The sequence below is a fragment of the Panulirus ornatus genome, chromosome 23 (genome assembly GCF_036320965.1).
Source record: "Panulirus ornatus isolate Po-2019 chromosome 23, ASM3632096v1, whole genome shotgun sequence".
Lineage (NCBI taxonomy): Eukaryota > Metazoa > Arthropoda > Malacostraca > Decapoda > Palinuridae > Panulirus > Panulirus ornatus.
In genome coordinates, this window is record NC_092246.1 from 23259768 (window position 1) to 23279214 (window position 19447).

Sequence of the window (19447 nt, forward strand, 5' to 3'; positions counted from 1 at the left end):
TCAGCTGAAATGTTGAAGTATGAAGGAGAAAGTGTGATAAAGCAGATGCATTTGATATATCATTTAGCATAGAAGTAGATTGTGCATAAGGATTGGGTGAAAACTTTTATTGTTCCTTTATTCAAAGGAAAAGGCGCTGAGGATGTATGTGGCAAAGTAATTATAGGGGAACAAGTTTGTTAAGTATACCAAGAAAAGTGTATGCCAGAGTGTAGATTGATAAAGTAATAGAAGTGACTGAGTGCAGAACAAGTGAGAAGCAAAGGGGTTTAGGAAATGTAAAGGATCTGCGAATCAGGTATCTGTGGAGAGAATGACTGTGGAAAAGTATCTAGTGAAAGGTAAGAAGCTGTATGCAGTTTTTATAGATCTACAGAAAGTGTAGAAGAGAATGAAGTGGAATGCTCTATGGGATGTGTTAAAGATAAATGGGGTAAGGGCACAACTGTTAAATGATGTAAAAGCCTTCTATAGAGGAGAAAATATATGGGTAAGTGGATGGAATGTTAAGCAAAATTTGGTATTCATGTGGGTGTGGGGCAAGGCTGTATGAGGTCACACACACACACACACATATATATATATATATATATATATATATATTCATCCCTGGGGATAGGGGAGAAAAAATACTTCCCACGTATTCCCTGCGTGTCGTAGAAGGCGACTAAAAGGGAAGGGAGCGGGGACCTGGAAATCCTCCTCTCGTTTTTTTTTTCAATTTTCCAAAAGAAGGAACAGAGAAGGGGGCCAGGTGAGGATATTCCCTCATAGGCCCAGTCCTCTGCTCTTAACGCTACCTCGCTAACGTGGGAAATGGCAAATAATATGAAAGAAAAAGAATATCTTTTTATTTATTATACTTTGTCGCTGTCTCCCGCGTTTGCGAGGTAGCGCAAGGAAACAGACGAAAGAAAAAAGATATATATATATATATATATATATATATATATATATATATCATTTATTCATTTATTGTACTTTGTCACTGTCTCTCGTGTTGGCAAGGTAGCGCAAGGAAACAGACAAAAGAATGGCCCAACCCACCCACACACTCATGTACATACATACACGTACACACACGAACATATACATACCTATACATCTTAACATATACATATATACACATATACACAATTCATGCTGTTTGCCCTTATCATTCCCATCGCCACCCCGCCACACATGAAATATATATATTATTATTTTCTTTTGCTTTGTCGCAGTCTCCCGCGTTAGCGAGGTAGCGCAAGGAAACAGAGGAAAGAATGGTCCAACCTGCCCACATACACATGTATATACATACACATCCACACTCACAAATATACATACCTATACATCTCAATGTACACATATATATACACACACAGACATATACATATACACATGTACATAATTCATACTGTCTGCCTTTATTTATTCCCATCGCCACCTCGCCACACATGGAATAACATCCCCCTCCCCCCTCATGTGTGCGAGTTATCGCTAGGAAAAGACAACAAAGGCCCCATTCGTTCACACTCAGTCTCTAGCTGTCATGTAATAATGCACTGAAACCACAGCTCCCTTTCCACATCCAGGCCCCACACAACTTTCCATGGTTTACCCCAGATGCTTCACATGCCCTGGTTCAATCCATTGACAGCACGTCAACCCCGGTATACCACATCATTCCAATTCACTCTATTCCTTGCACGCCTTTCACCCTCCTGCTTGTTCAGGCCTCAATCACTCAAAATCTTTTTCACTCCATCTTTCCACCTCCAATTTGGTCTCCCACTTCTCGTTCCCTCCATCTCTGACACATATATCCTCTTGGTCAATCTTTCCTTATTCTCTCCATGTGACCAAACCATTTCAAAACACCCTCTTCTGCTCTCTCAACCACACTCTTTTTATTTCCACACATCTCTCTTACCCTTACATTACTTACTTGATCAAACCACCTCACACCACATATTGTCCTCAAGCATCTCATTTCCAGCATTTCTTTCTTTCAAACTATTCGTCATTTCCCGCATTAGCGAGGTAGCGTTAAGAACAGAGGACTCGGCCTTTGAGGGAATATCCTCACCTGGCCCCCTTCTCTGTCCCTTCTTTTGGAAAATCAAAAAAAAAAAAAAAAAGAGAGAGGGGAGGATTTCCAGCCTCCCGCTCCCTCCCCTTTTAGTCGCCTTCTACGAAACGCAGGGAATACATGGGAAGTATTCTTTCTCCCCTATCCCCAGGGATAATATATATATATATATATATATATATATATATATATATATATATATATATATATATATATATATATGGTTTCGGTGCATTACACATGGCAGCTAAAGACCGAGTGTGAATGAATGTGGCCTTTGTTGTCTTTTCCTAGCACTACCTCACACGCGTTGGAGGGGGATTTTGCTGTTATTCATGTGTGGCGGGGTGGCGATAGGAATGGATGAAGTCAGGAAGTATGAATATGTACATGTGTATATATGTACATGTCTGTGTATGTATATATATGTATACATTGAAATGTGTAGGTATGTATATATGAGTGTGTGGGTGTTTATGTATATACATGTGTATGTGGGTGGGGAAGGCCATTCTTTCATCTGCTTCCTTGCTAATGTGGGAGACAGCGACAAAGTATAATAAAAAAAAAATATATACATATATATATATAATATATATATATATATATATATTTTTTTTTTATACTTTGTCGCTGTCTCCCGCGTTTGCGAGGTAGCGCAAGGAAACAGACGAAAGAAATGGCCCAACCCCCCCCATACACATGTATATACATACGTCCACACACGCAAATATACATACCTACACAGCTTTCCATGGTTTACCCCAGACGCTTCACATGCCTTGATTCAATCCACTGACAGCACGTCAACCCCGGTATACCACATCGCTCCAATTCACTCTATTCCTTGCCCGCCTTTCACCCTCCTGCATGTTCAGGCCCCGATCACACAAAATCTTTTTCACTCCATCTTTCCACCTCCAATTTGGTCTCCCACTTCTCGTTCCCTCCATCTCTGACACATATATCCTCTTGGTCAATCTTTCCTTATTCTCTCCATGTGACCAAACCATTTCAAAACACCCTCTTCTGCTCTCTCAACCACACTCTTTTTATTTCCACACATCTCTCTTACCCTTACATTACTTACTTGATCAAACCACCTCACACCACATATTGTCCTCAAGCATCTCATTTCCAGCATTTCTTTCTTTCAAACTATTCGTCATTTCCCGCATTAGCGAGGTAGCGTTAAGAACAGAGGACTCGGCCTTTGAGGGAATATCCTCACCTGGCCCCCTCCGTTCCTTCTTTTGGAAAATCAAAAAAAAAAAAAAAAAGAGAGAGGGGAGGATTTCCAGCCTCCCGCTCCCTCCCCTTTTAGTCGCCTTCTACGAAACGCAGGGAATACATGGGAAGTATTCTTTCTCCCCTATCCCCAGGGATAATATATATATATAATATATATATATATATATATATATTATATATATTATTATATATATATATATATATTATATATATATATAATATATATATAATAATATATATATATATACATATATACACATATACACAATTCATGCTGTTTGCCCTTATCATTCCCATCGCCACCTTCGCCACACATGGAATAACATCCCCCTCCCCCCTCATGTGTGCGAGTTATCGCTAGGAAAGACAACAAAGGCCCCATTCGTTCACACTCAGTCTCTAGCTGTCATGTAATAATGCACTGAAACCACAGCTCCCTTTCCACATCCAGGCCCCACACAACTTTCCATGGTTTACCCAGACGCTTCACATGCCTTGATTCAATCCACTGACAGCACGTCAACCCCGGTATACCACATCATTCCAATTCACTCTATTCCTTGCACGCCTTTCACCCTCCTGCATGTTCAGGCCCCGATCACACAAAATCTTTTTCACTCCATCTTTCCACCTCCAATTTGGTCTCCCTCTTCTCCTCGTTCCCTCCATCTCTGACACATATATCCTCTTGGTCAATCTTTCCTTATCTCTCCATGTGACCAAACCATTTCAAAACACCCTCTTCTGCTCTCTCAACCACACTCTTTTTATTTCCACACATCTCTCTTACCCTTACATTACTTACTTGATCAAACCACCTCACACCACACATTGTCCTCAAACATCTCATTTCCAGCATTTCTTTCTTTCAAACTATTCGTCATTTCCCGCATTAGCGAGGTAGCGTTAAGAACAGAGGACTCGGCCTTTGAGGGAATATCCTCACCTGGCCCCCTCCGTTCCTTCTTTTGGAAAAAAAAAAAAAAAGAGGGGAGGATTTCCAGCCTCCCGCTCCCTCCCCTTTTAGTCGCCTTCTACGACACGCAGGGACTATGTGGGAAGTATTCTTTCTCCCCTATCCCCAGGGATAATATATATATATATTTTTTTTTTTATACTTTGTCGCTGTCTCCCACGTTTGCGAGGTAGCGCAAGGAAACAGACGAAAGAAATGGACCAACCCCCCCCATACACATGTATATACATACGTCCACACACGCAAATATACATACCTACACAGCTTTCCATGGTTTACCCAGACGCTTCACATGCCTTGATTCAATCCACTGACAGCACGTCAACCCCGGTATACCACATCATTCCAATTCACTCTATTCCTTGCACGCCTTTCACCCTCCTGCTTGTTCAGAGCCTCAATCACTCAAAATCTTTTTCACTCCATCTTTCCACCTCCAATTTGGTCTCCCACTTCTCGTTCCCTCCATCTCTGACACATATATCCTCTTGGTCAATCTTTCCTTATCTCTCCATGTGACCAAACCATTTCAAAACACCCTCTTCTGCTCTCTCAACCACACTCTTTTTATTTCCACACATCTCTCTTACCCTTACATTACTTACTTGATCAAACCACCTCACACCACACATTGTCCTCAAACATCTCATTTCCAGCATTTCTTTCTTTCAAACTATTCGTCATTTCCCGCATTAGCGAGGTAGCGTTAAGAACAGAGGACTCGGCCTTTGAGGGAATATCCTCACCTGGCCCCCTCCGTTCCTTCTTTTGGAAAAAAAAAAAAAAAGAGAGAGGGGAGGATTTCCAGCCTCCCGCTCCCTCCCCTTTTAGTCGCCTTCTACGACACGCAGGGACTATGTGGGAAGTATTCTTTCTCCCCTATCCCCAGGGATAATATATATATATATAATATATATATATATACATATATATATATATATATATATACATATATATATATATACATATATATATATATATTTTTTTTTTATACTTTGTCGCTGTCTCCCGCGTTTGCGAGGTAGCGCAAGGAAACAGACGAAAGAAATGGCCCAACCCCCCCCATACACATGTATATACATACGTCCACACACGCAAATATACATACCTACACAGCTTTCCACGGTTTACCCCAGACGCTTCACATGCCTTGCTTCAATCCACTGACAGCACGTCAACCCCTGTATACCACATCGACTCCAATTCACTCTATTTCTTGCCCTCCTTTCACCCTCCTGCATGTTCAGGCCCCGATCACACAAAATCTTTTCACTCCATCTTTCCACCTCCAATTTGGTCTCCCTCTTCTCCTCGTTCCCTCCACCTCCGACACATATATCCTCTTGGTCAATCTTTCCTCACTCATTCTCTCCATGTGCCCAAACCATTTCAAAACACCCTCTTCTGCTCTCTCAACCACGCTCTTTTTATTTCCACACATCTCTCTTACCCTTACGTTACTTACTCGATCAAACCACCTCACACCACACATGTCCTCAAACATCTCATTTCCAGCATTTCTTTCTTTTAAACTATTCGCCATTTCCCGCACTAGCGAGGTTGCGTTAAGAACAGAGGACTAGGCCTTTTTTGGAATATCCTCACCTGGCCCCCTCCGTTCCTTCTTTTGGAAAAAAAAAAAAAAAAAAAAAAAAAAAAAAAAAACGAGAGGGGAGGATTTCCAGCCCCCCGCTCTCTCCCCTTTTAGTCGCCTTCTACGACACGCAGGGAATACGTGGGAAGTATTCTTAATCCCCTATATATATATATATATATATATATATATATATATATATATTTAATTTGTTTATGGATGGGGTTGTTAGGGAGGTGAATGCAAGAGTTTTGGAAAGAGGGGCAAGTATGAAGTCTGTTGGGGATGAGAGAGCTTGGGAAGTGAGTCAGTTGTTGTTTGCTGATGATACAGCGCTGGTGGCTGATTCATGTGAGAAACTGCAGAAGCTGGTGACTGAGTTTGGTAAAGGGTGTGAAAGAAGAAAGTTAAGGGTAAATGTGAATAAGAGCAAGGTAATTAGGTACAGTAGGGTTGAGGGTCAAGTCAACTGGGAGGTAAGTTTGAATGGAGAAAAACTGGAGGAAGTAAAGTGTTTTAGATATCTGGGAGTGGATCTGGCAGCGGATGAAACCATGGAAGCAGAAGTGGATCATAGGGTCGGGGAGGGGGCGAAAATCCTGAGAGCCTTGAAGAATGTGTGGAAGTCGAGAACATTATCTCGGAAAGCAAAAATAGGTATGTTTGAAGGAATAGTGGTTCCAACAATGTTGTATGGTTGCGAGGCGTGGGCTATGGATAGAGTTGTGCACAGGAGGATGGATGTGCTGGAAATGAGATGTTTGAGGACAATGTGTGGTGTGAGGTGGTTTGATCGAGTAAGTAACGTAAGGGTAAGAGAGATGCGTGGAAATAAAAAGAGCGTGGTTGAGAAAGCAGAAGAGGGTGTTTTGAAATGGTTTGGGCACATGGAGAGAATGAGTGAGGAAAGATTGACCAAGAGGATATATGTGTCGGAGGTGGAGGGAACGAGGAGAAGTGGGAGACCAAATTGGAGGTGGAAAGATGGAGTGAAAAAGATTTTGTGTGATCGGGGCCTGAACATGCAGGAGGGTGAAAGGAGGGCAAGGAATAGAGTGAATTGGATCGATGTGGTATACCGGGGTTGACGTGCTGTCAGTGGATTGAATCAGGGCATGTGAAGTGTCTGGGGTAAACCATGGAAAGCTGTGTAGGTATGTATATTTGCGTGTGTGGACGTATGTATAAACATGTGTATGAGGGTGGGTTGGGCCATTTCTTTCGTCTGTTTCCTTGCGCTACCTTGCAAACGCGGGAGGCAGCGACAAAGCAAAATATATATATATATATATATATATATATATATATATATATATATATATATATATATATATATATATATATATGGATGGAGTGATAAACATACAAATGCTTCTTATCACACATAACACCTGATAACGCTTATCTCATTCTTCATAACCCTAGATTTTCTTGCGGAGTGCTATATGCTATCCCTGTTTTGGCAAAATGGTAGCAGCAATTAGTAGATGGAAGTAGTAGGTAGGAATATTAGATGGGAGCGTTAAGTAGAAACATAAGGTATATGTAGTAGGTAGGAACATTAAGTAGTAGTAGTCAGAAGGAACATGAGATAGGAGCCTCCGAAAATATTATGTTAGAGTTGCCCTATGCCAATGGCCTACCAAAAGTGAGGAGCCAAAGTCTAAGAAGTGGCACTGGAGTTCATCAGCATGGCCATGGCCACCCCATGAGGGAACTCCTGAAAGGAATGGACATAAGAGATACAGATAGCAATAAGAGAGATGAGAGGAAAACTAAGGAAAATGAGTGTAAAGAGTGTGTTGGTAGAGTACGGCTGGTAGTGACAAGCCTGTTTGTAGATGATACTGTGTTGTTTGTTAAGAGTGGAGTTGCAGACGGATGAAAGTGTTTTATGATGACTGTAAGCATAGGTGATTGAAGGTAAATGTGAGTAAAAGAAAACATTTCTGAAAGGGAACAATGCCAAAGTATAAATTTTGCAAAACCTATACAGTGAGAGAAGAAACTGTACTAAACTGTGTTACAGTTATGAGGTAAGAAAAGTTGGAAGAGGGGACATAATTCAAGTATTTCGGAGCTATCTTGGGAAAGTTTGGTGATTTGGAAGGAGATACAAGGGAAAGAGCAGTACAGGGTAGAAGAGTCACTGGATCCTATAATAATGTGTGTATATATATATATATATACATATATATATATATTATATATATATATATATATATATATATATATATATATATATATATATATATATATATATATAACACATCAAAACTCCATTCACTAACATTCTCATGAAACCAGATAAACTTCATCTAATATCAATCAGTCTATTATAGACCATACAGAAGTACAGAAAGCTGATCTTGCTACCAGTAAACAATAATGATGGAGCATCATCTCCAATTACTATTCATATTAAATAACAGACAACCCAATTAAGACATCTCAAATATTTTTCTTGAAATACATATTTCAAGGATATTGAGCAAAACTTTAAAAAAAATCTAAGCAACATTTACATTATGTTATTTCAAAATGCTTAACAAGTAGCTACAGCTTGGATTTTAACATCTATCACCCAAGATTCAAATAAAGATTTACTTACAATACAAGAAATTGGAAGATGGGTCAAGCCCTGATTCGGCTGAGGGTGTGCTGCATTCTGCTTAAGAAAAGAGGGCAAAAATTCAGAATGATCTATGCTCTTGACCATGTTGGAGTAAGAGTGAACACTGTCTTAGTTCTGCATTCTTTTCAGTATTATCCAATACACTCTGGGCAATGCATAACATGCTGGATCATACCAGTAAATGCTGCAACCCTCATATTACTAATATGAAAGTACAATAAATATTTTCTGTTTTTAAAAAATATACTCAAAATTGTCTATAAAAACAATAGCTTTATATGTCTCTGTAATTCATGGAAACACTACACCAATATTCTCCTAGAAATTCACCAATTACTGACTAAATTAAATAGCTAATCATCACACTTGTACCAGTAACTTTTTCGATAGTTTGTTGACCAACTTAAGTTAGGCTATCTAATGTTCCATGAGCATCAGGGAATGCCAAAACAGTCACAACATATCCAGATCTGTCATTTACCAAGCTTTCATCACACAATCACAATTTGTCAAGAAACCTTCAGAGAAATCCACTCCAAAAATGACTTTGCCATGAGAAGGTTTCTCAAGACCCCTGCCAAAAAATGCTTTGTAGGATGAGTTATCCCTCAAGAGCACTCAACAAGCAAAATTTTCAAATTCTTCAAGATGATTTATGTATTTTCAACACATATTACAATTAGCTGAATAAGTTCTCAAAGCACAATTTGCTGGTAGTATCCCATACCTATGTCTTTCTGCGTGAATGTCCATCAGGCTCTGTCTCTAATTCTGCAAGGGCATCAAGCTTGTTCAGCACTACTGGCTGCCTTGCCATGAGTAAACCAGATGGGTATAGAGGGTCATCTGGGGGGGAAGTGGCTATACTGCTAGCTGAAGAAGGCGAAGCAGATAATTCCAAATCAATATCAAAACCATCACTACACACTGATTTACCTCGTTGTGATTTTCGAACTTGACGAACTAGTCTGTCTATACGGTCATTAAGTTCTAAGGTGTAACTCTCTAATGTTTGGTTAGTGGAAGCCAATGCCTGGCAACGTAGCTCAACTGCTCGGCACTGTTCAGCCCCAGCTTCTCTTGCTGCCTTGATTTCAAACTGTTGGTTCTCAATTTGTTTATTCTTATCTACCACAGCCATTTCCAGTTGGGCTACATGGCTAAGTGCAGCATCTAAACTTGCAGCAGTAACACGGCACTGTTCTTCAAGCTCTTCTACTTGCTGAAGAGCTGCAGCACGCTCCATTCCAACCCCCATTTTGGCACCAGAGCCACCTGATATTGATAGTTTCCATACCTCTTGCTTATATTGATCCTGCACTTCACCCATTAAACACACTTGCTTCTGTAAAACCTCCACCTGGTTGCGCAAGATATCATTATCTTCAGCTAAACGAGCTTGGACGGTAAGTTGTCTATCCCTCTCTAGCAAAGCAGCTTGGGCAGCTTGTAACTGGGTAGTCAGGGATTCATTTTCCTTGCTTAGAACACTGCACTGTTGTTTAAAGATGTCACGATCCTCTTGAGCATCATCACGCTCAACAAGCACTTGGCTAACTTTTTCCTGTTGCTGAGACAAAGCTAATTGGAGTTGCTGCTCCTTGGCTGATGCAGTTGCTTGTAGGTTAAGCAACTCTTGTTTCATATGACTAACTTCCCCTTCAAGCTGAGACACTTTCTCTTTCAATCCACGCTGTTGTTCTTCCAGTGCATACACTTTTTTTGCACGTCCCAGGAGTCTTCGATTGCGTTCAGCATGTACTTCACGCTTATAACGCTCCAACAGCAGCATAATCTGCATGAGACGAACCTCATTTTTTAATCCTTCATGTGCTGCTCCTGACTGATTAAACTGCTGCCATAATATGTTTCTGCCTTCATCACCAATCTTCGTACTGAGTCGTACGTACTGATCGAGTAGTTCATGTGGTGAAGGGCTGGAAAGATCAGTGTTATTTGTATTAGTTTCAAAACATTTTGGTTGGTGTGCTGATGTTGGGCCAGAGACAAGAGCACCAAGAAGCTGCTCATAAGGATTGACAACAGTAACTTCTTCAGTCTGAGTTGTTGCTTCACTTGTCACAACTGCCTGCCTTATTGGGGACAGAGTAAGAGATGACACAGCAGACTCTTTTCTAACTCTGCCCTCAGGGATACTGGATACTGGTGAAATGCCATCCACTGATAGATCCGGGCATGAAGAACTCTTATACTGAGCTTTAATGGGTGAAGTTGTGGCTTTTGTGGGAGAGACAGCTGCTCTAATTGATCCCACCATACTGTAGTGGGACAAATCAGGTGGAGGACCACACTGACTGAGAAATCTTAGCCTCATTGTTCTCATATTTTTTACCAAGTCTGTCATTGATCGCTGGCAGGGAACTCCTAATCCTAGATTTTCATGTTCATCACAGTCTCTGTTATTACATCTCTGGGTTTCATCAGACGATCTTCTGCTATCACTATCGGATTCCTTTTCTTCAGATATTCTACGATCAATTACTGATGATAATCTGTAATTTCTGTCACCAATATCAATGTCATCATTCTGGGATGCTTCATCAGAAATGTCCACATCACTGTTACCATTGGCAAAACGATCTATACGAATTCCGAGCTTTGATAAGTCAACATTTCGAGTACCATCATACATTGATATTTTACGCCTTCTACTCACTTGATCAAACTGTGCAAGTCTGCTTTCAACTACCTTAGAATCTCCCTCATTTTCTGCCGGTGAAACAATGTCAATTTGTCTCTCTCCTAACACCCTTCGTGATGTAACTACACTATTTTCTCTCGCCTCCTTTATATCTTTAGAATCAGCATCTTTATTTTCACCGTCACACTTATTTTCTGAAGGCTGGTTATTTTCCTTCTGAATCTGTTGCCTTTCCTTCAGAATCTGTTGTAATTTACTCTGCAGAAGGGAGGACCGCTCTGCACGAAAAAATATGTCCTGGCACTGGTCATCAGGAAATTCAAATGAAGCCTGATCTTTTTTCACGGGTGACAAAGGGTTAGAATTAGCCTCTGCATCTACAGCTTGACTGTCCTTACCTACATTTGTGCTGTGGGATACAGCACATATAGCAGAAGCAGGTCGACGGGAAACTGAACTGCCAGCTTCCACTTTCAATGGTGAAGTGAAGGGTGTAGTTTCTGGGGTGGCTTCAATGGCTGCTTCAGGTGGAGATTCTGCTACCTTACCACCTAATCTCAGGTTTGGGGTGCTTATGGGGTATACTGGGGTGTGAGGTACAGATGATGATGATGATCCTCTTGATGCTGAAAGCATGGCTGGTGATGACATAGCCAGACTGGGTGACCAGAAATTGTTCTCCACAGCATATAACACCCAGTTGGTAGGTACTGGTAAGGGATCTGAAGCTAAATCACTGCCTGTGTTTAAAGTAAAAAAGGATCCACATACCTCCTCACAAGTTGCCTCAATAGGGTCTAAACAAAGTTTAGCACACTCCAAAATCAAATGGTGAGTTTCCAATCCAATCCATCTATTTCTGGTAAGTTCTGATTCTTTATTTTCAGTTATCAATAGTGGATGAAGACGGACTTTTTCCATCATAGGCTTCAGAGTAGTAAAGAAACAAGCAGAGGAACTTGGTTTTGCAAAACTGGTTCGCAGGCAGTTAAGGAAATGACATGGATAAAGAGCATAAAGTCTATGGAATAAAGAATAAACAGCCACCTGTAAAAATGGCTGGAAAGCCTCATCAGGTTCTCGTTTTGGAGTCCAACGTACCAATCGGCAAAAAATATCCAATACTGCAGAGAGATGTAAGTTTCCCATTTCTAGTGGCAAAGCTGGAAGAAGAACCACTATGACCATGACAGCACCCACCAACACAGGGACATCCTGATCAGTTGCAAGAACATGTAACAGTTCACGCATGGCACCATGCTGGAGAAACTTGCGGAGCCACATAGGAGGTGGCTGACGACGAACAGCATAGAGCAAGATGCAGGTATGACGGAAGCGATCTGGCCCCTTTAATCCATCCATCAGTCTGTCTAAGAGATGGCGATCATGGGGTTCGCCCACTCCCAACAGAATATCTAAGAGGCGACTGCTGCAAAATATAATTTTAGCATAAGAATCAACCTATCTCAACAGTTTATCAACAATAATAGTGAAATCATCAATAAACAAATACTCTCAAAATTCTGATCTCTATTGTTACCCTGCCTACTAATGGGTTAAATCAAACTTCTTGAGGATAATTTTCAAATAAATTTCCCAGTCACACAAGCACCTCAACCCATACAAGGTTATGTCATCAGTCAGCAACTGAAACATAAGAGAGGTTACATTCCTGAAAAAAAATTCCTCAGCTGACTCTTATGCATGGACTAAATAACTTACCACTAATATACAACAATGTCATGATGTAATATAGATGCTAGACAATGAAAAGCAAACAAAAAAGATGGTGATAGGGGCTTATGGTGCTGCTAGAGTGGGAAGTGGAGTCTGACATACTGGGAGGCAGAAAGAGGAGCAAGAGGTCTGTCTATATTGAATGCTGATTTATCTGATTCACAGCTTTTGCAATATCTGAGGTAATGGAGAAAAATTTCATTAGATACATATAAAAAATGATGGGTGATAGGGGCTTAAGGTGGTGGTGGAGTAAGACTGGGAGAAGAGAGTGTTACTGGAAGGTAGAAAGTGCATTAAGCTTGTCTACTTCAAAGACTGAATTATTTGATTCACCAGTTGTTGCTGTATCACAGGTAATGGAGACAAAACCTAACGAATACTTATTCAGAATGTATGCATGTATTGCTGGAGCTAGAGTTACTGTATGGTAAATGGTGGGAAAAAAAGCTTGTCTGCATCTTCCCCTGATTTATCTGATTCAACAGCTGTTGCAACACCACAGGCAACAGACAAAATTTAATGGATATTAAAAAAAAAAAAGTATAGCAAGTCAATCAGAGGTCAAGCAACAGAAACATCTCGTTATGAGGGGATTACATTTCAGAACAAATATTTACCAATCTAACCCTTATGGATGGACTAAACATAAAACAGCTTGCCACCCAAGTACCACACTTTGTCATGATATAATTCAATTGATCTTTAATGAAAACTTATGGAAAAACCACTGAAAAATGGCAATGATGAGAGATTTTGCTGCTACTGGAGTGAGGGTTATTTATATGTAGAGAGAGTTGCACTGGGCTTGTCTTTGTAATCTCATGAATTATCTGATCCTGTAAGCTCTGCTTTATCACAGGTAATGCAGATGAAATTCAGAGGAACTAATGGAAAGAGATGTTTAAAACAATTTGAAGTGCTATTGGAGTGAGATGGGGTGGAGTGATTGATATTCTGTGTTGTCACCTGCATTATCTGATTCAGCACTTGTTAACTAATCGCAAAAATTGTAATATTAGGTAGCCCTTCAAAGCCCTAGGAGTTTCTGTATGAACACAAGCAAGGAACATGCTTACACGTAATATCTTGCTCAGCATTCCCTCCAAGTAAAAGCACCAAACGATCTTTGGCAACCATGTACCCTAGAGCAGCCTTTTTCTTCCCTGCTAATAAATGTTCTGATTCGCATTCTTTTTCAAACTAAACACACGCCAAAATGTGTAACTTCCTTCCTTAATTCTAATTCTATGGTGACATATTGCACAGACTAAACATGCCCCAATCAAGGCCATATTGGGTGAAAGAATAAATAAAAATAGAATAAATTCATTAACCAGGCCTGCATAGGTGTTTGCAGACCTGACTCTTAAAGAAAGAAAGGTAATATGAAGAAAGAATGTCAAAAGAGGGAAGAGAATTCTACAATTTAGATGTTTGAGGGAAGGAAGGGATATCATAACAACCAATCCTCAAGTGGATAGACTCCAGAGAGAATCTGTGGGAAGCAACAGCCAAATGCATATCACACATCCAAACCTTAGGGGTGGGTACACATGCAGACAACTCATGAGAATTAAGACAAAATAATACCTACAGAGTAAAGAAAAGAGCAGCAACACCATGGTGTACAAAGAGGGGAAAGTCATGCAAGAGAATTAATATAATGGAAGGCCTTTGATTCCACTCTAACAGATTTACAAAAATAAATACATACGAAACACTTGGTATATATATCAGTGAGATTTTGTGCTCATGCACAAGTTTGTTTTCCGTACATGTCTGCCTTCAGGCGGCAGAATAGGAACATATTTTGCTAGCTGGTGGAACAATTTTGTCATCACTAAAATGTGCATAAAATTTTATTACTGAAAGGTCATTATCTAACACATAAAAAATGAAGAGGTAATACAGAATGAACAAAAAACCACACACTTGGACATAACCATCGGTTTCTGACCAGCATCCAATCTCATAGCACCCCTAGTATAACCTCAAGATAACATCATGTCATGTACTGCTTTTTCAGCACACATCTGAACAAGCTGTTCAACATTTTCATTCACATCACTGGGAACCACACAACCCATAATTACACCCTCAACTGGCACATTACCTCCTCTTGTATTCAAATCACCAGTCACATATACCTCACTCTTTGCATTAAAGTTTCTTACACCCTCACTCTGCTCCTTCCAAAACACCTCTTCCTAATTCCCCTCATTTTAGGCACATAAGCACCAAAAATCACCCATCTAATATAATCCACTTTCATCTTTTCCCATATCTATCAGGGGCTCACACTCTTGTAATCTTTCACACATTCCCTCAACTCCTTCAGAAGTGCAACCCCTTCCTTAGCTCTTGCCAACACACTAAACCTTATGTTTACTCTTAAAACATTCCCATAAACTTCTTTGTTTCCTTAAAGCTAGGCACAATGCTCTCTTTCCCACCTGGTAAATTGTGAGATGTCAGACACTGAAATACCCTAGTTCCGTTAGATATACATTTGCTCTGGATTGCGGTTAAGCTTAGTAAAAATCTTGCTGATCCCCAATATATGCTTCCACTGCAGCACTATCAGCAAATGTGAATTCACTGAAAATTTCTAGCAATCTCATGTCATTATGTTGTTTGAAACACTTCAGCTAAGCAACAAAGTAGTTACATATTCCTCAATTACAAGTGCCTACATAAAAACTTAACTTTAGCCTATCATCAATTCTATTCAAAGCATGACACTGCTTGAGCCACAAATATGTTACTTTGTAGACAAAAGGCAATTCTGAAGAATGTTATGTTTTCTTGATGTTCTTCTCGGTAAAGTGGTATGCCAAACAACCACTGAAGACTCCATAACATCATTCTTTTCTTGCAGAAATCATAAACAATAGGCCACTAATTCCACAAACTTCAGCCAATAATGCTTTAACTTCTCCAACTCATAATTTTTTCTCTTTTCCTCTAAATCTAATACACAAAGTTTACATATAGAGTTGGTATGTCTATCACTAGAATATCTGCTTTGTGTTTCATTCTCCACAAAACTCAATACACACATTATGATAAAAACAAACTGTGTGGATTATGATGTGACCCCCTTCCAGCTAGGGAGGAAGGGAGTCATACTGTAACAAACTGCTATCTCACTGCACCCACAGACCTTCATTACACTGACACTTTTGGGTAACAACTGTAGCAAATAATGCTCATTTAGAATAACAATTACGGTACATCTCTTAACTCCTATAAAACAAAGTGGATTCAATTCATATTTTCTTACAGTTATCCCTATCATAATGTAACTTGATGAAAATAAAAAAAGATATCATTTGGGGCTCATGGGGTACACAAGTTTCAGCAGTTATATGCCATGGTTGACTGACTTGTGATCATACACATAAAGAATGCAATAAAAGCAATCTTTGGCATAAAGAAACTTCTAAAAAAAGAAATAGTCTTTCAGTTTTACCTGTTAGATATGTAGAAATACTCCAACAGGCCATTGACAAGCCATGCTTCACGTACGGTGGCGAAGGTCTCCTTCAGTAAAGTCCGCACTTCCTGATAGACCTCCTCCTGAGTACTCTCCAGCAGCCCCAGCACATCACCAACTTTCAAGTCCCTCACCTCCACCATGGTCACTGTTCAAGGGGAAGATGAACTATTCAAATATTCAATGGGTCACAAAAACTAAGTGTTCTAAAATGCATTAAAAAAAAATTTGAGAAAATATTCATTCCTAAACCTATTTCAATAAGCCAAGAAACAGTGAAGCACTAACTGTTAGTAATACCACTAGATTTCTAAACTGCATTGATGAGGTTATCAGGCTTTGGAAATAAAATAACATAACAGTATTGCTAATTGAAGCTTATGGGAGTAAAGCAAATTGAAACTGGCAATAATGTAGTATACCAATCATACTGTAAATAGGGATACCTTTTATCTTGAAAATATACTACAGCCATTTCATATACCCAATCCACACATGCTCATATAAAGCAACACTGAATTACACCTAAAGATATGTACTGACTCCGAGACCAGATCATGCGAATGCTATCAAAGTTTGAACATCTTTTTCTTTTTTCACACCAGTCTGCTATTTGGCAATAAGAAATAACTAAAAAATAATCAAATTTGGAGAATTAGATATTACTGAATGATATCAACCAAGATAATAGTAGCAAGGGTATTGTGTATCAGGGTAAATGTGGGGTTAATCTAGAAGTATCAAAAATACTTGTAAAAATATCAACAGAACCTATGAGAACCTCTCCAAGCAGCTGCCTAAATGAATAGCAATGTACTATTAGTATATTGGTCTGCTTCTAGATATCACATGGTTGCTCAGTCTGCTGTTGGTTCCTTGACATATTGGATTCATTTGAGACTTACTCTACTAGATACATGATTGGTAGCTATATTCTAACTATAATATTGAACAATATGATAAATCTCAACTACTATGGAGAATAAGTGGTTTCAATAGGTTCTGTTCATTTCTTTAAAAGTGTATTAACTGCTTTTACATTAGCCAATATCCTTAAAGTCCAAATGCCAGAGCATCATGAGGATGCCCATAGAATCGGTGACACACACCTATCATACCCATTCGATTCTTGAAATTCATATTTCCATTGACAGTTTACTGCTTTTTTGTATGTATTTTTCTTTGTTAAGGGATCCCCAACCCAATGAAGACACCAGACTTTCTAGTCATTGAAAAATGTTTTTTTAAGCAATACATAGTTTGATGAAAAAATATCATATAAGTAAACTGACCAGGAAACAAGTAAACTACACACACTCTGATGTTGCTATGTCTTGCTAGGTGGAACTTAGTTTTCACATCAGCACAAACCACACCTGCTACCGATACCTCATATAGAATTAACCTTACTCCAAGTTTACTATGTTTCCAAAGATATGATCATTCTACAGTTTCATCTTGACATCTCTTATGTGATTTTGGTAGTATTCACTGTTTTGTGAAGCCTTACATTAACTCCATATTTTTCCTGATACACATAGCCCTCATTACTGTTGCCTTAAATAATGTCGAAAAATCAAATAATTCTCCAAACCACACTCCAAAACCATATGCACTAAAGAACAAAAAACTGAATATCCAAAGCCAATACCAATGCAGAACCAAGCAGAACTTTACCCATTTTATCTAATGATATACATTCATCAAGTTCCTTCACCCAGCTTAATTGCAAACGTAATTATGTTGCAAAAGTAGCTCACTCTGACACCATCCAACAACTGATTCAGTCCAGTACTGTACATTCGTGTATCTAAATGGTTCTAGTCTGTCTTGACATATCATGGTCTGGGATCCTTGAGAATAAGCTGATGCAATTATTACGGGGAGGAATTATCCATGAGATAATGTCACCTCAACTTATGTTGTGTCGAATGCCTTTTCTGGGGTAAAGAAATGGATTGGCATGTGGCAGGAGCAGCTGGGTGGTGGCCAGTGTGCACAGTGGTAGAGCTAGTGCAGTGAGAGGTGGTGCATGGTTTAAGCCCTTGTGCACGGTGGCAGGGCTAATGCACGGTAATGGCGTTGGTGCACGATGACACGGTTATTGTTCGGTGGCAGGGCTGGTGCACGGTAGCAGGGATAGTGCACAGTGGCAGGAGATCGTCCTAACTATCAAGACCTGAGGTGGTAAACAAGTCGGTGGCTCTGGTCCAACCCGTGCACTCAGCGACCCCCCACCACCAATATATGCTATCTTTTTTACCGTATATAGTCTATTACCACTCACTAAATCCTTTTTATGACAGATGACCTGTTTATGGAAATGACTAAGCGACTGTGGAAATATATTAATTGGTGATGAGGATGTAAATACCTGTAGTTTTCACATGTTCACCGTCAGTTCCCGTCTCCCCAATGCCATCGCTCAGCCACAGAAAATCAGCTGTTTGTGCTGACATCAAGGCAGCCAACTGCCTGGTTGTTTTTCTGTTTGTAAATTGACGAGATAAAAAGAAAAACCCTTTGACATGACTTCAGATCAAATGAATTACGTTACAACGAGGATTAATATTACTGATGATATTTACCAAATATAATTGTCACTGTTCAGTTGGAAATGTAAAACACAAGTGTTGCTATGCTATTGGCACGCCTGGTGGCTTACACTTCGAAGCTCATATAGTAGACAAAGAAGTCCTATATTAATATCTTTTTAAACAGAATTTACAAACCGCATATGACAATGAATTTCACAAATAATAATACTAACTTCATGTTTGTTCTTACTAAAGCCACAGAAAGATTGTTTATTTTGAGAGAAGGATGTAACTAGGGTGAATACAATTCGCGAACAATAAAACTAACAAAATCTTCCACCTCCCCCCCCATCTCTCCCATCCCCCTAGATACAAGACCTGTGTTGCACTTGCAATATCATGATGGCTTAACTTGCAATAAATATCTTTACAAGATATCTACGATGTGTATATCTATAACTTTAAGGATATCCATGAAATTA

The 19447-nt window shown here is 39.6% G+C and overlaps 1 protein-coding gene across 2 annotated transcripts; it reads right to left on the reverse strand.

The window, feature by feature from the left end:
• Positions 1-8640: 8640 nt before the first annotated feature.
• Positions 8641-18855, reverse strand: Tsc1 (tuberous sclerosis 1 protein hamartin). Of its 2 annotated transcripts, none has more exons than XM_071676850.1 (3): positions 18803-18855; positions 16405-16576; positions 8641-12621 (listed from the first exon to the last, which is right to left on the reverse strand). In XM_071676850.1, exons 2-3 carry the CDS (start codon positions 16569-16571, stop codon positions 9258-9260), a joined length of 3531 nt encoding a protein of 1176 aa, XP_071532951.1. In that variant the 5' UTR covers positions 16572-16576; positions 18803-18855; the 3' UTR covers positions 8641-9257. The 2 variants fall into 2 exon arrangements, with proteins under 2 accessions (XP_071532951.1, XP_071532952.1); XM_071676851.1 differs by lacking the exon at positions 18803-18855 and adding an exon at positions 18340-18479 and having other exon boundaries at positions 8804-12621.
• Positions 18856-19447: the final 592 nt, after the last annotated feature.